This window comes from Polypterus senegalus, chromosome 1, assembly GCF_016835505.1.
Source record: "Polypterus senegalus isolate Bchr_013 chromosome 1, ASM1683550v1, whole genome shotgun sequence".
In the NCBI taxonomy this organism is placed as follows: domain Eukaryota; kingdom Metazoa; phylum Chordata; class Cladistia; order Polypteriformes; family Polypteridae; genus Polypterus; species Polypterus senegalus.
Genome location: NC_053154.1, coordinates 161,068,781 through 161,083,201, shown reverse-complemented (window position 1 = coordinate 161,083,201; position 14,421 = coordinate 161,068,781). Strand labels below are relative to the sequence as shown.

The following is a 14,421-nucleotide window of genomic DNA, read 5'->3' as shown; positions in this document are numbered from 1 at the left end:
AACTTTTGTTCCGTAATTTATGTTCTATTCTGAATAAAATATTAGAAGTTGGCACCTCCACATCATTGCATTCAGTTTTTATTCACGATTTGTATAGTGTCCCAACTTTTTTGAAATCCGGTTTGTAGAATAATAACAAATTAACTAAATACAAAAAAATTTAAATAACAGTAAAGTATGGGTGTAAAGACATAATGCACCCTTGCATTAAAGTCAGTAAGCTTAAACAATAACTTTCTGCAAAGATAAAGGTAACATCTGTTTGAGAGTAGATGTGCTATTGGGTGGCTTTTAGAATGAGCATTAAGGACTGATTCATTACATCTTCAAAGTCTAGGTGTATGGAGACTGACTCTCTCTCTCTCTCTCTGTCTCATGTCCCTGTCTGTCTGTGAATTTAATTCCCTCAGATGGGTTGTTCTTTATGTCAAAAGCCACATGGGCTTCCAGATTTCATAATGTTGCACAAAAATAATTGTATAGCTATCTGGTGATGGACAACCCTGACTGAAAGGTTTGATCAGAAAAGTATATGAAAAACACTTTGGGGTATCCAGGGTGCGTTAACTTTTTTTTTTTTTTCCTTTCTTGAGGTGTCACCTGTTGCATGGCTGCACTTGGGTCCTAATCTGGGGGTCCTGAGTTGGTTTGTCATGTGGTGGGTGCGGCAATGCGCTGTATCAGTGCATGTTCCTAACCTCTCTCTCTGTCTCTCTCTCTGTCTCTCTCTCTCTTCTCCTCTAGTTACTTTGCTGTCTGCAGTTCAGTTGAGAAAAAGATTGTACTACGCTGTCTGGTCTTTTTAATCTAAGATTATAATATGAGTTATATATTTAGATAACAATAAAAGAAAAGTGTGAGTAGACATTGTTAACCTAAAAAGGAAAATATACAAAATAATAATAATGTATTTTATTTATAGGGCACTTTACATTAGCAGTAAATCTCAAAGTGCTACATAAAAAGTTTAAACAAAGGCAAGATAAAACCAGAGATAAAACAACAATAATTATAGCATTCTTGTTAGTAAGCTTTCCTAAATAGAAAAGTCTTTAGCTGTTTAAAACAGCCCACAATCTGCTGTGTTCTTAATGCTCTCTGGTAAGGCATTCCAGAGCCGTGGAGCAGTGGCTACAAAGGCTCAGGTACCCATTGTATGAAGTTTGGTCATCCGGGTGTTGAAAGCGATAGGTATGTGCAAAACAGAGGTTTCTTGCAGTGGATTGTAGTATAAGGAGTTCCTTCAGATATTGTGGAGCATTTCCATGGATACACTGGTGAGTAAACAAATCGAGTTTGTATTCGATATGGAGGTGGATAGGGAGCCAATGAAGTGACTGAAGGATTGGTGAAATGTGTTCATATTTCCACACCCTCATCAAGATTCTTGCAGCACTATTTTGAATTTGTTGGAGCTTTTGATGGCTCTTGCTGGGGATCCCCATGAGGAGTGCATTACAGTAATCGAAACTGGATGAAACAAAGGCATGAACCAGCTTTTCAGCATCACAGAGGGAGAGTTAGGGATGGAGTTTGGCTATGTTTCGGAGATGAAAGAATGCAATTTTACAAAGGTGATGGACATGTGTTTATCAAATGACAGATGGGAGTCTAATTTCACACTCAGATTTGTAACAGAAGGGGAAAGAGTAATGATACAGTCAGAAAAGGAAATACAATTTAAAGAGGAACGAAGTTGATGGGGGTGCCAATTAAAAGAGCTTCAGTTTTGGTGCTGTTCAGCTTGAGGAAGTTCTTGGACATCAAGTCCTCGATCTCATCAAGCAAGAGGAAAGAGTTGATGGAGGTGTAAGAGAAGTCTTTCACTTCAGGATCCAAAGAGGATTTTTTTAAATGAGGTCTAACTTTTGTGGTTTTCAAGGCCAGTGGGACTAAGCTGCTCTGGAGAGAGTGATTAATGATATCAGCAATAAGAGGGCTTACATCTGATACTTTAGCTTTTACCAGAGGAGTAGGAAAAGGGTCCAATTAACACATTGAAGGCCTCAAAATACATGGAATTAAAACAGTGTCTCAGTCAGTGTCATTTGCATCATTGTTCTTTACATAGTTTTACAGCAGCACTCTGTGTAAGGCAGTCCAAGAGTTCATTTACAGGTCATCACTGAGCAGAAAACTTATAAATGCTGCAAACTGCTACTTGCTTTTAAAAAAGTGCCTGCAGTCCCAAAATGATGTTTGCCACTCTAATACATTGTACACATGACAAAACTAATACTACTCATACTGCTTGTGCTACTGCTAGTGTTAAAGTGCAGCTGTTGAGTTAAACATTCTAGCCTCTTACCTTGAAGAGAATTCTGGGATACTTGGCATAGGACATATTATACTAATTATCTTCCACCCAGTTTTCTCTTTTTTTAAAACCGTGCATGTTTTCCCACATACACTAGGTTGATTAGGACCGTTCAAAGATAATATCAGATAGATGCTTTTGAAACCTTTTCCCCAATGTAAATGGCCAGTTTCACTGATTTGTGTATTTTCTTTATAAATTCTGAAAAAAATATATAATTCTGATCTAAAACCAAAAAGTGGCATGCATATCAAAAGATCCATAGAAAAATGTCACATGGTAGTAATCTCATAAAATTTAATCTACGCACCCTAAGGAGATGTGTGTGAATGTACGTTATTTATTATATTCCAGTATGGCAACTGACTCAGTTTTACAACAATTAAAATTACAAAACCCTTTGAATAAGTACAAATAGTAGTAGAGTCGCATATACAGGTGCCGGTCATAAAATTAGAATATCATGACAAAGTTGATTTATTTCAGTAATTCCATTCGAAAAGTGAAACTTGTATATTAGATTCATTCATTACACACAGACTGATGTATTTGAAATGTTTATTTCTTTTAATTTTGATGATTATAACTGACAACTAATGAAAGTCCCAAATTCAGTACAGTAATCCCTCGCTATATCGCGCTTCGACTTTCACGGCTTCACTCTATCGCGGATTTTATATGTAAGCATAACTAAATATATAACACAGATTTTTTGCTGCTTCGCGGGTTCTGCAGACAATGGGTCTTTTTACTTCCTGTACATGCTTCCTCAGTTGGTTTGTCCAGTTGATTTCATACAAGGGACGCTATTGGCAGATGGCTGAGAAGCTAACCAATTAGAGCACGCAGTTAAGTTCCCGTGTGCTGAATGCAGTGTTAACCAGGAAGTCTCGTCTCGCTCATTCAGCATCGTGTTTCGCTGTGTAAAGAGCTAACTTTTGTGCTCTTTTGTGTTTATCTTTGTGCATAGTCAAGCCCTTCATTAAGGCTCCAAAACGATCTGCTCCTGCTACTGCTTCAGGGTCTGTGCCCAAGCACCAACGGAAGATGTTCACGATTGCCGAAAAGGTAAATGTTTTGGATTTGTTGAAGGAAGGGAAAAGCTACACTGCTGTAGGACACCATTACAGCATCAATAAGGCTACAATTCTTTTTTATTTAAAAAGTAGGAAAGGAATATAAGATCTACAGCCGCAGTTTCCTTTTAACCAGAGTGCAAAACGAGTTGTAAGTGGATGTAATAAGGCAGTAGTCCGGATGGAATCTGCTTTAGGGATTTAGATTGAAGAAGAATAACGGCGGTGCTACACAGTTGCCTGAAGTGGCTCCTTTAGAAGGGCTGTAACGCTCTCCTTTGTTGTGCAGTAAAATTAAACTCATCGTTATCAGACAAATCATGTCATTGTTGGTGAGTAACCATAATTAATTTTCTACTTACAGTACTTAGTACATGTACGTACGTTTAGTGTCACTGTACACACATTTACTGTATACAATTTTTCTTGCATTGTACGTATTTATTGCTGGTGGCCTGTCTATCGTAATGGCTGTAACATATGTGATATCGGAGACACTCGATATCTTTAAAATAATAATTAGGTTTTACTGTATATAAACAGTGTGTTAACATAGATAATTTCAATAAATCTTACCTAATATCTAAGAGAATACAAAGGGATTATGCTGTATAACTGTGCAGGAAATATTTATAAACAGTGTGGGAGAGTTTATAAGGGCTTAAAATATATAAAAATAACCATACAAACATATAGTTTCTACTTCGCGGATTTTCATCTCTCACGGGGGTCTGAAACGCAACCCCCGCGATAGAGGAGGGATTAGGATTACTCTCGGAAAATCTAGAATATTGTGAAAAGGTTCAATATTGAAGACACCTGGTGCCACACTCTAATCAGCTAATTAACTCCAAACACCTGCAAAAGCCTTTAAATGGTCTCTCAGTCTAGTGCTGTAGGCTACACAATCATGGGGAAGACTGCTGACTTGACAGTTGTCCAAAAGACAACCATTGACACCTTGCACAAGGAGGGCAAGACACAAAAGGTCATTGCTAAAGAGGCTGGCTGTTCACATTGCTCTGGTTCCAAGCACATTACTAGAGAGGCGAAGGAAGGACAAGATGTCGTAGAAAAAAGTGTACAAACAATAGGGATAACCGCACCCTGGAGAGGATTGTGAAACAAAACCCATTCAAAACTGTGGGGGAGATTCACAAAGAGTGGACTGCAGCTGGAGTCAGTGCTTGAAGAACCACCACGCACAGACATATGCAAGACATGGGTTTCAGCTGTCGCATTCCTTGTGTCAAGCCACTCTTGAACAAGAGACAGCGTCAGAAGCTTCTCGCCTGGGCTAAAGACAAAACTGCTGCTGAGTGGTCCACAGTCGCTTTCTCTAATGAAAGTAAATTTTGCATTTCCTTTGGAAATCAAGGTCCCAGAGTCTGGAGGAAGAGAGGAGAGGCACAGAATCCACGTTGCTTGAGGTCCAGGGTAAAGTTTCCACAGTCAGTGATGGTTTGGGGTGCCATGTCATCTGCTGGTGTCGGTCCATTGTGTTTTCTGAGGTCCATGGTCAGCGCAGCCATCTACCAGGAAGTTTTAGAGCACTTCATGCTTCCTGCTGCTGACAAACTTTATGGAGATGCAGATTTAATTTTCCAACAGGACCTGGCACCTGCACAAAGTGCCAAAACTACCAGTACCTGGTTTAAGGACCATGGTATCCCTGTTCTTGATTGGCCAGCAAACTTGCCTGAGCTTAACCCCATAGAAAATCTATGGGTATTGTGAAGAGGAAGATGCAATACGCCAGACCCAACAATTCAGAAGAGCTGAAGGCCACTATCAGAGCAACATGGGCTCTCATAACACCTGAGCAGTGCCACAGACTGATCGACTCCATGCCACGCCACATTGCTGCAGTAATCCAGGCCAAAGAAGCACCAACTAAATATTGAGTGCTGTACATGCTCATACTTTTCATGTTCGTACCTTTCAGCTGGCCAACATTTCTAAAAATCCTTTTTTTGCATTGGTCTTAATTGATATTCTAATTTTCCGAGATACTGAATTTGGGACTTTCATTAGTTGTCAGTTATAATCATCAAAATTAAAAGAAATAAACATTTGAAATACAGTCTGTGTGTAATGAATGAATCTAATATACAAGTTTGCACTTTTTGAATGGAATTACTGAAATAAATCAACTTTGTCATGATATTCTAATTTTATGACCGGCACCTGTACAAGGAAAGGTCACAAGAATCTAGAACTCTTTCCAGTAGTACTGTGCACAAGACAGAAGAAAGGCACTAGTCATACACTTTGCCACATGCAAACACTTGTACAGGGGTAGTTTATTGTAGAATCACTAGTCAGTGTGTCTAAGAGGCATGTTTCTGAGGTTATGTCAGGAAAGCGAACTTCATAAAGAAAAAACAATGCAGTTTTGGGAAGAATGTGTAAACGCCACACTGACATTGGCCAAGTATGGGATTTGAATCCAGGATGCCAATGCAACCACTGTATTGTAGAAAACTTCAGATCTTCATCATTGGCATAGTTGTCTTCACAGAGTTTGACCTTCACATTGGTTGACAGGTGGTAGTCATATACAGTGCATCCAGAAAGTATTCACAGCGCATCACTTTTTCCACATTTTGTTATGTTACAGCCTTATTCCAAAACGGATTAAATTATTTTTTTTCATCAGAATTCTACACACAACACCCCTATAATGACAATGTAAAAAAAGTTTACTTGAGGTTTTTGCAAATTTATTAAAAATAAAAAAACTGAGAAATCACATGTACATAAGTATTCACAGCCTTTGCTCAATGCTTTGTTGATGCAACTTTGGGAGCAATTACAGCCTCAAGTCTTTTTGAATATGATGCCACAGGCTTGGCATACCTATCCTTGGCCAGTTTCACCCATTCCTCTTTCCAGCACCTCTCAAGCTCCATCAGGTTGGATGGGAAGCGTCGGTGCACAGCCATTTTAAGATCTCTCCAGAGATGTTCAATCGGATTCAAGTCTGGGCTTTGGCTAGGCCACTCAAGGACATTCACAGAGTTGTCCTGAAGCCACTCCTTTGTTATCTTGGCTGTGTGCTTAGGGTCGTTGTCCTGCTGAAAGATGAACCGTCGCCCAGTCTGAGGTCAAGAGCTCTGAGCAGGTTTTCATCCAGGATGTCTCTGTACATTGCTGCAGTCATCTTTCCCTTTATCCTGACTAGTCTCCCAGTTCCTGCCACTGAAAAACATCCCCACAGTATGATGCTGCCACCACCATGCTTCACTGTAGGGATGGTATTGGCCTTGTGATGAGCGGTGCCTGGTTTCCTCAAAACGTGACGCCTGACATTCACACCAAATCTCAATCTTTGTCTCATCAGACCAGAGAATTTTGTTTCTCATGGTCTGAGAGTCCTTCAGGTGCGTTTTGGCAAACTCCAGGCGGGCTGCCATATGCCTTTTACTAAGGAGTGACTTCCGTCTGGCCACTCTACAATACAGAAGAGATTGGTGGATTGCTGCAGAGATGGTTGTCCTTCTAGAAGGTTCTCCTCTCTCCACAGAGGACCTCTGGAGCTCTGACAGAGTGACCATTGTGTTCTTGGTCACCTCCCTGACTAAGGCCCTTCTACCCTGATCGCTCAGTTTAGATGGTGGCCAGCTCTACGAAGAGTGAACTTCTTCCACTTACGGATGATGGAGGCCACTGTGCTCATTGGGACCTTCAAAGCATCAGAAATTTTTCTGTTACCTTCCCCAGATTTGTGCCTCGAGACAATCCTGTCTCGGAGGTCTACAGACAATTCCTTTGACTTCATGCTTGGTTTGTGCTCTGACATGAACTGTCAACTGTGGGACCTTATATAGACAGGTGTGTGCCTTTCCAAATCATGTCCAATCAACTGAATTTACCACAGGTGGACTCCAATTAAGCTGCAGAAACATCTCAAGGATGATCAGTGGAAACAGGATGCACCTGACCTCAATTTTGAGCTTCATGGCAAAGGCTGTGAATACTTATGTACATGTGATTTCTCAGTTTTTAAAATTTTTAATAAATTTGCAAAAACCTCAAGTAAACTATTTTTAAAATTGTCATTATGGGATGTTGTGTGTAGAATTCTGAGGAAAACAATGAATTTAATCCATTTTGGAATAAGGCTGTAACATAACAAAATGTGGAAAAAGTGATACGCTGTGAATACTTTCTGGATGCACTGTATGTATGTATGTTTTTCTATTGAGTTAGTTTTACAAATGATTTTGGTACAAGATGCGCTTCATGTGATGTGGACTGCTTATAATCAATTTTTATTTAATTACACGAAGACTGCTGTTAGCACTGAAGACTGTTGTTTTCAACTGTAATCCACACATTAACATGACACGGGTAATTTGCTATGGCTCCTTAAAGAATTTTTCCTTTTCCATGCCATGTATGCACTATCCGAGTCCTGCATGCGCTGATAGTTTTGAAAGTGTATAAAGTTCATGGCAGTCTGATTTAGATAAGGAACCTTTTGAAAATGATTTAAAAAGTCCATATTATAGATGCAGCCACAATGTGGGACAATCGCCCTAAACCACCCCCTTCCCTTCGATGTGCTTTTGACTCTGTGGTGGACAAACCACCATACCCTTAGCCTTTTTCTCTTTGACATCCTGTGTACTATAAAGGACAGCAAATTTGGACACAATAAGAAATTTGAAGGGAAACTGCAGCTTGTTGCAAAGTAGGGAGGCACGTGTTGTGGCGCAACATGCTCAACGCAGGTTTATGCGCCATAATGGATAGGCTAGCGAGTGTGTGACCTTGTTAGGTTTATGGTAGGATGTAGTTGTTCATTATTTGCTTCAGTACTGTTTTGGTGCTGGTACATTATGTCCAAAAGCTGTCATTGATTCTGAAGTGAAAATTTTGTACTGATCCAACACAAGTCCTGTTGTCATTGAGAATCTGTCACACCATTTCAAAATGTTGTTAGTCAAGAGTTGCTGTCCTAGGAACTTCAGTGAGCTAAAGCAAATCTGCCTTGAAGTGACAAGTGACTCCTAATCAGTGTGCCCAAAACAATACTGAATACTTGTCAAGAAGTATATTTCAGAGTATCTGATAATAAATTATTTATGTTTTTTGTTTACAACTTTTATTCTTATGTATTTAAACATTGCAATAAAATACAGATTGAAGCAGATCTGTAAAATACCATTTGTTATTTAGCAAAATTGAACAGTTTCACTAGTGTTATAAAAGTAATCTTCAGTTTGGGAAAGAAGCCTAACCCTAAACTGTACTGCACGCTCATTTTTGAATCTCACTATTTGCACTGTTTATTTATGGTGCTTGAACTCTTCCAGTTTTTGCCATTTTATGTTAGTGTTGAAACAGACTGTGTGGTTTACATTACATATTTCTTTCTGACAGCAGATTTGTGCTTTTTACTTATTGTGTTTTACTTTGTAGGTATGCATGTATTCACAAGTTATTTTTCATTCAATTTCAACAATATGAAGGAATATCAATCAATATTATCAGATCTTGCCTGTGGCAAGGTGGGAGGGACAAGCATGCTCAGCTGGTTTTGTTGTTTTCATAAGTCTTGATGCTAATTGTTCTAAAAATAAAATCTTTTTATAGTAAGATTTTGTAAATTACAAAAGCTTTTACCTTGGACACAGTCCTTTTATCTGTTTTACATGCCATTGAGTAATTTATGGGTGCTGAAGTAGATTGTATTGCTTGCCCTATTAAGGGTCACATGAAATTGTGTTTTAGGAAGAGGGTTTTTTTTTTATTACTCTGGACTTCTTCTGACAACCCACAAACCTGCAGGTTAGGGTGATGGTCAACTCTCAATCTGGCTAATATGAATGAGCCATTAGGGGGCTGGGGTTACATGAGTGTATCCTGAAGTGGACTGGTGCCAGGGTTGGTTGCTGCCTTGCCACCCTTAAATAGATAAGTAGGCTATAAAATTGGATGGTTGGATAAATTATTCATTCATTATAATTAGTGAACCATGTATGAATAATATGCTCCTTGCTGGCTCTGTAATGGGTGTGTGTCTTTTTCTTTAACATTTACTTAAACATTGATAGCTTGAACTACTCATTCAGAGTCATTGGTTGGCTTGTAAAAGCATGAACTCTTTAACTAATTTCCCATGCTCATTTTCTATTTTTGACTGAACACGATTGTATATTGCAAGGCATACTACAATCAAGTTGAAAGTAAATATTTTAAAAACTTTTTATTTTTCAATTATCAGCTTTGAAGTACTAAAACATTAGTAAGCTTTTTTGAGTCTTAAAAAAGTACAAATGTCCACTTAGAAATGTAGAAATAAAGGTATAGTGTAAACAAAATGCTAAGCACTTATTAGACACGAAAACCTCAAACCAATATGTATAACATAGTGTATAGTACTGTAAGAGGTGCTTTTAAATGTATAACTTTCTTTCTAGGCATTTAAGTAATATGTTATTAGAACACTACTTATTTTTCATCTATTCACACTTCTGATTGCAGCCTCTTACTTTGATTATGTAGCTAAATATTGAAAGCACTTTGGTCGCAGATCCTTTCTCCCCCCATGTGGCTTGCACTATAATAACCATGTGGCTTGCACTATAATAAAGCCACAAGTATAGCCAAGGGGCTTGATTTTGGGTTTGAATGTTTTATGACAGTTCCAGCTGATTTGTCATAGATGGAATTATATTTTATGTACTTTCTCATCCCCCACAAAATTAATTCCTGGCTACACCCCTGACTAAAGGTGACAGCAAAGCAGGAGATGCCGGCTCTCATTAAAGAAACGAGAAATATGTTTTCATACCTGCTTCATAGAACTAAGTAGTAGCTAATTTACACAATTCTAGTTAAAAGCAGTAATTAATAACTTTCTGTAAATTCTTCTCCTGGAAGCTAACAAGCCAGAAAAAAAACTTTTTATTGGTTTAAAAAGAACCAAATAAAAATGTTTGTAACTGCTCTGTTCTAATCCGTGCGTGTCATAATTGTTTCATTTGTTTGAGTTAAAAAAGCATGACAGAAACAAATCTTTAAGAACAAGTGCAGTATAGCAGAAATAAAATCTATTGATACTGAAAAGCAGCTGCATTGGGTGCTAAGAGTCAGCCTAATCTTGGTTCCACTGAGTGTCAAATACTTAACAGCATGTTCATTTTGCTGTATAACAGCAGTACTGAAGAGTGTTATAATATTAGAATCTTTTTCTTCTATAGGCTGTTATAATAGATCATAATATTGCTAATAGTGTTCCTCATTTATACTGCATGTATTTTTTCATGCTGTAAAGCCACGCCTGGCTATTTATTAATTATTTTCTTTTAAAGCTATGCCTGCTTTACACATCAAATGTGCTTTTTTCTGGATGCTTTAGGTTTTAATTTGGATGTTGCACAACAGTCTCTAGTACTCCAGCAAGATACAACAAGTCAGGGGTCTGTAGAGTTCATCCTGAAGGGCCAGAGTAGGGTAATAAATTATTCTTCCACTTCAGTCCACAAACCAAGGAAACGTAAAAATGTCTACAACATAATGTTCTATACTATTTGAAACTGGAAAAAAATCTAATTCTCACTTAGAGGATCTCTTCGAAACTTTTTATAAGTATGGCAAGATATAATTAATAACATTTTAGAATATGCTTCCATTTTTGAGAAAAAGATACACTTCTTGCCCCTTTTATAGAGTAGCTTTGGTTGCTGGCTCCTCTCTTTCTCTTGGGAGGGGGTTGAATTTTGTTTTGTTTTGATTTGTTAAATTTTGACTTTACTGTATGGAATGTTATCTGTTTCTAATTAATATCAACAAAAATATTACAAAAAAAAAAAAATGACCTGACATGGCACAATGAAAATGCTAACAAGCCACGAAATTGTTTAAATGAGATCTGCTATTGTCAAGGACTGGTTTGTAATTAGGCAAAGAGTTTGGATTAAAAATATGAGGCCTACTATGACCATCCAACTTTGCAGACCACTGCTTTAAACAGTAAATATTTTTGGAATGTTTATGATCAGCATAAACATCATTAAAAACAGTAGGAAAAGAAGGTCAGGATGTAATCCCCCTCTACACCAAGCACGGTTTTAGAAGCTTTCTTTTTTATTTTTATTTAGTGTCCTATTTCAAGGTAAATCCATCCTGAACTGAACTGTATGAAACAGTGCCTAGCTGCAATGTGAAAACCTTTTCACTTTAGAGGTTTAATGTTTTTCTTCATTTAGACTTGGAATGAAGCCAGACATTTTATATACTTCTTTAAAGCAATATCTGCCTGTTAATAAGTAAATATTTGATACTACAGTATGCTGCAGGTAAAAACAACAAAATAATCTATATAGTTGTATACAAATTTACTTTCAAATAATTTGTCATCCTAAGTGTATGTAAAATATTTGTATAGTTATGTCATATTAAGAACTGTAATGTTACTAAAAATTAAGTACATTTTTTTCTCCTTCTTTTTAGCTGGCTTTGGACCACAGCGTTTCCAATAAACTTAAGCTTCAGGCATTAATATATCCGGTTCTCCAAGCTCTGGATTTTAACACGCCTTCCTATCAGCAAAACAGAGACGTGCCTATACTTTATCGGCCTCTGATGGCGCGATTTTGGCTGGAATACCTGAATGGGGATATTGGTTTCATTCAGCCTTTGCTAGTGAACAACCACTCTGCCTTAGAGCTCAGTCAAGCCACAGTGAGCCGTGCTAAGCTCAACTGGACCTCTCTTCTGCCTTCTAACTTCAAAAAAAATTACAAGCCTGTAGTTCAGACCATTGGAACTCCTAGAGTCCTTGAGGAAGTACCAGCATTTCTAGATGTGAGAGCTGCTCCACTTCTAGCTGACAAAGGTGTTCTGCAATTGCTTCCGAAAACATACATCATGACCTGTGAACATGACGTCTTAAGAGATGATGGAACTATGTATGTCAAGCGTCTGGAAGAAGCTGGAGTACAAGTGACCCATGACCATTACGACGATGGATTTCATGGCTGCATGATTTTTGGTATCTGGCCAACGTATTTCTCAGTTGGTGTTCGAACCATGACCAATTACATAAAGTGGCTTGATCTGAATTTATAGATATTTCAGTGCTTGACATATTTCAGGTTGTCGGCGGCACACACAGTCACATTTGTATGTCATGCAACATAGCAATGCAAGTTTATCTCATCTAAAAAGACATTTTTTAAGGTTTCGACTAACCTTGGTTGTTAACTTTGTCTCGAGTCTTTTATGTTCTTAGTAAGAGCTGAGAGTTCCAATAGAGCATTTAACAAGTTATCATTTATTTGAACAATGAATGTAATCCAGGAGTTTGTAGCCTTAGTTTAAAAGTATTTTTATACACTTAATTCATTCAGCAATCATAGGTTTATGTATGAAGTTGCACATTTTTGACAAGTATATTCAGTATGTTTCAGATTGGTTAACAAGTATAAGATTCAACCTTTGAGAAGTAGTTGAATATTGAGAATCAACATTTCGATTGTTGGAAATATCATATTATTCAATCATTTGGGTTATGGTAGCAACACAAACAATTTTGATCAATTAAATTAATAATAACATGCAATTATCAAAATCAACAGGTTGACAGTTTTATCCATTGTTTTTGTATAGCAATAGAGAATTTATTTCCATTATGTGCATGTTTATTTTAATCAGTTTTTAAGTATTGTTAAACGGTAATGTGCATGGTGATATTTAGAGCAGATATCCTTTCCAGATATTGCTCCCAGGGACTTCTGTGAATTCTCAGTTAAATGACATATCAGAAGTAAAGCATAAAGCCAAAGGTTTTTTGAATTTATTTTGTAAAAAAAGCTGCTTTGAAAGTAATTGCACAGAGTATTCGTCACTGGATGTATTAAGAAAATTAAGAGAGGCGTGAAAATGCATTTTATCCTGTATATTCCCATCATTATTATGTACAAGTAATTTTGAGTTTGTTGTTAGCTTAGTGGACTGTGCTCCACTGGTTCAAGCAGATACAACAGAGAGCCCAGCAGGACTGAGTGCGAGTGTTATTAAAACGGGAGGAAGACGTTCGGTGGAGAGGCTGCAGACATCTCAATGGTAAACTTGACCGAAAGTTTCTTTGCTGCTGATTATTACTAAGCTGCTTTGCATATTTCACTAATATGTACTTTTCTCAAAATGTTTGTTTGTTTGTTTGTTTGTTCTGTTAAGTGTGTACTGTATATCATTATTATTAAGTACTACAGTTACTTGATTATTTTGACTTTTATTGCAAAAACTATTAGTGAAGGACCTTCCATGTCAGATATTTGTCATTTTCATTTTCCAGACTACAGATGTGCTGCATCTGCCCAAAAAGTGAAAAGTGTATCCGAGGATTGTTTTCCAATAATGTTTTAACACAAATCGACTGTGGAACAGTTTTTTTTTTTTTAATTTTTTTTTAGGGAAGATGCATAAAAGTTACATTTGTGTACTTTATATTTTGTTGACATTTGTATGTAGTTTACAGTAACCACTTTTGTCATGTATGTCTCTGTTTTAATGTTAGTGACTTTGTCTTTAACATTAAAATGAAAAAAGGGATGCATTTTTGTGGGTTTTTTTTTGTTTTTTTGTTTCCCTTGAATCTTATTTACTTGAAAATAACAACATGAAGGACTTTTTACAAAAATGTGCCAGACTGGTCTTTACAAAAGACTACTAAATCAATGAGGCCGGATTAAAATGACATTTTTCTTTTGTCCTTATGAAAAGTCGCATATGCTGAATGGTAGTTTCAGATTTCTTTGCCACCAGTCTACTTTCTTTGTGTTTTTCACATTCCCAATTATATTATTTAATTATTTGGTTTTAAGTTGCTCACTCACATTCTCTGGCCTTGTAGTCTGCTTCATCACTACTTTAAATATGTTTCCTCTTGTATTAGACACAGACTTGTGAAAGTGCCTTCTCAGAGGTTCCCCACAGTGTCAGAATGACAGCAATACATAATGTGGGAGAGGCCCATAGAGAGTGCTCCATGTTGGATCCGGAATTCAAGATGTG

At 37.3% G+C, this 14,421-nt stretch overlaps 1 protein-coding gene across 1 annotated transcript in view; it reads left to right on the top strand.

Moving 5' to 3' along the window:
* Positions 1 to 13,959, top strand: part of LOC120534164 (neutral cholesterol ester hydrolase 1-like) — a 45,679-nt gene extending 31,720 nt beyond the window's left edge. Inside the window, exon 5 of the mRNA XM_039761514.1 lies at positions 11,857 to 13,959. Within this exon, the coding sequence (XP_039617448.1) occupies positions 11,857 to 12,474 (618 nt within the window). The 3' untranslated portion in view covers positions 12,475 to 13,959. The remainder of the gene's footprint in view (positions 1 to 11,856) is intronic.
* The last annotated feature ends 462 nt before the right edge of the window (positions 13,960 to 14,421 follow it).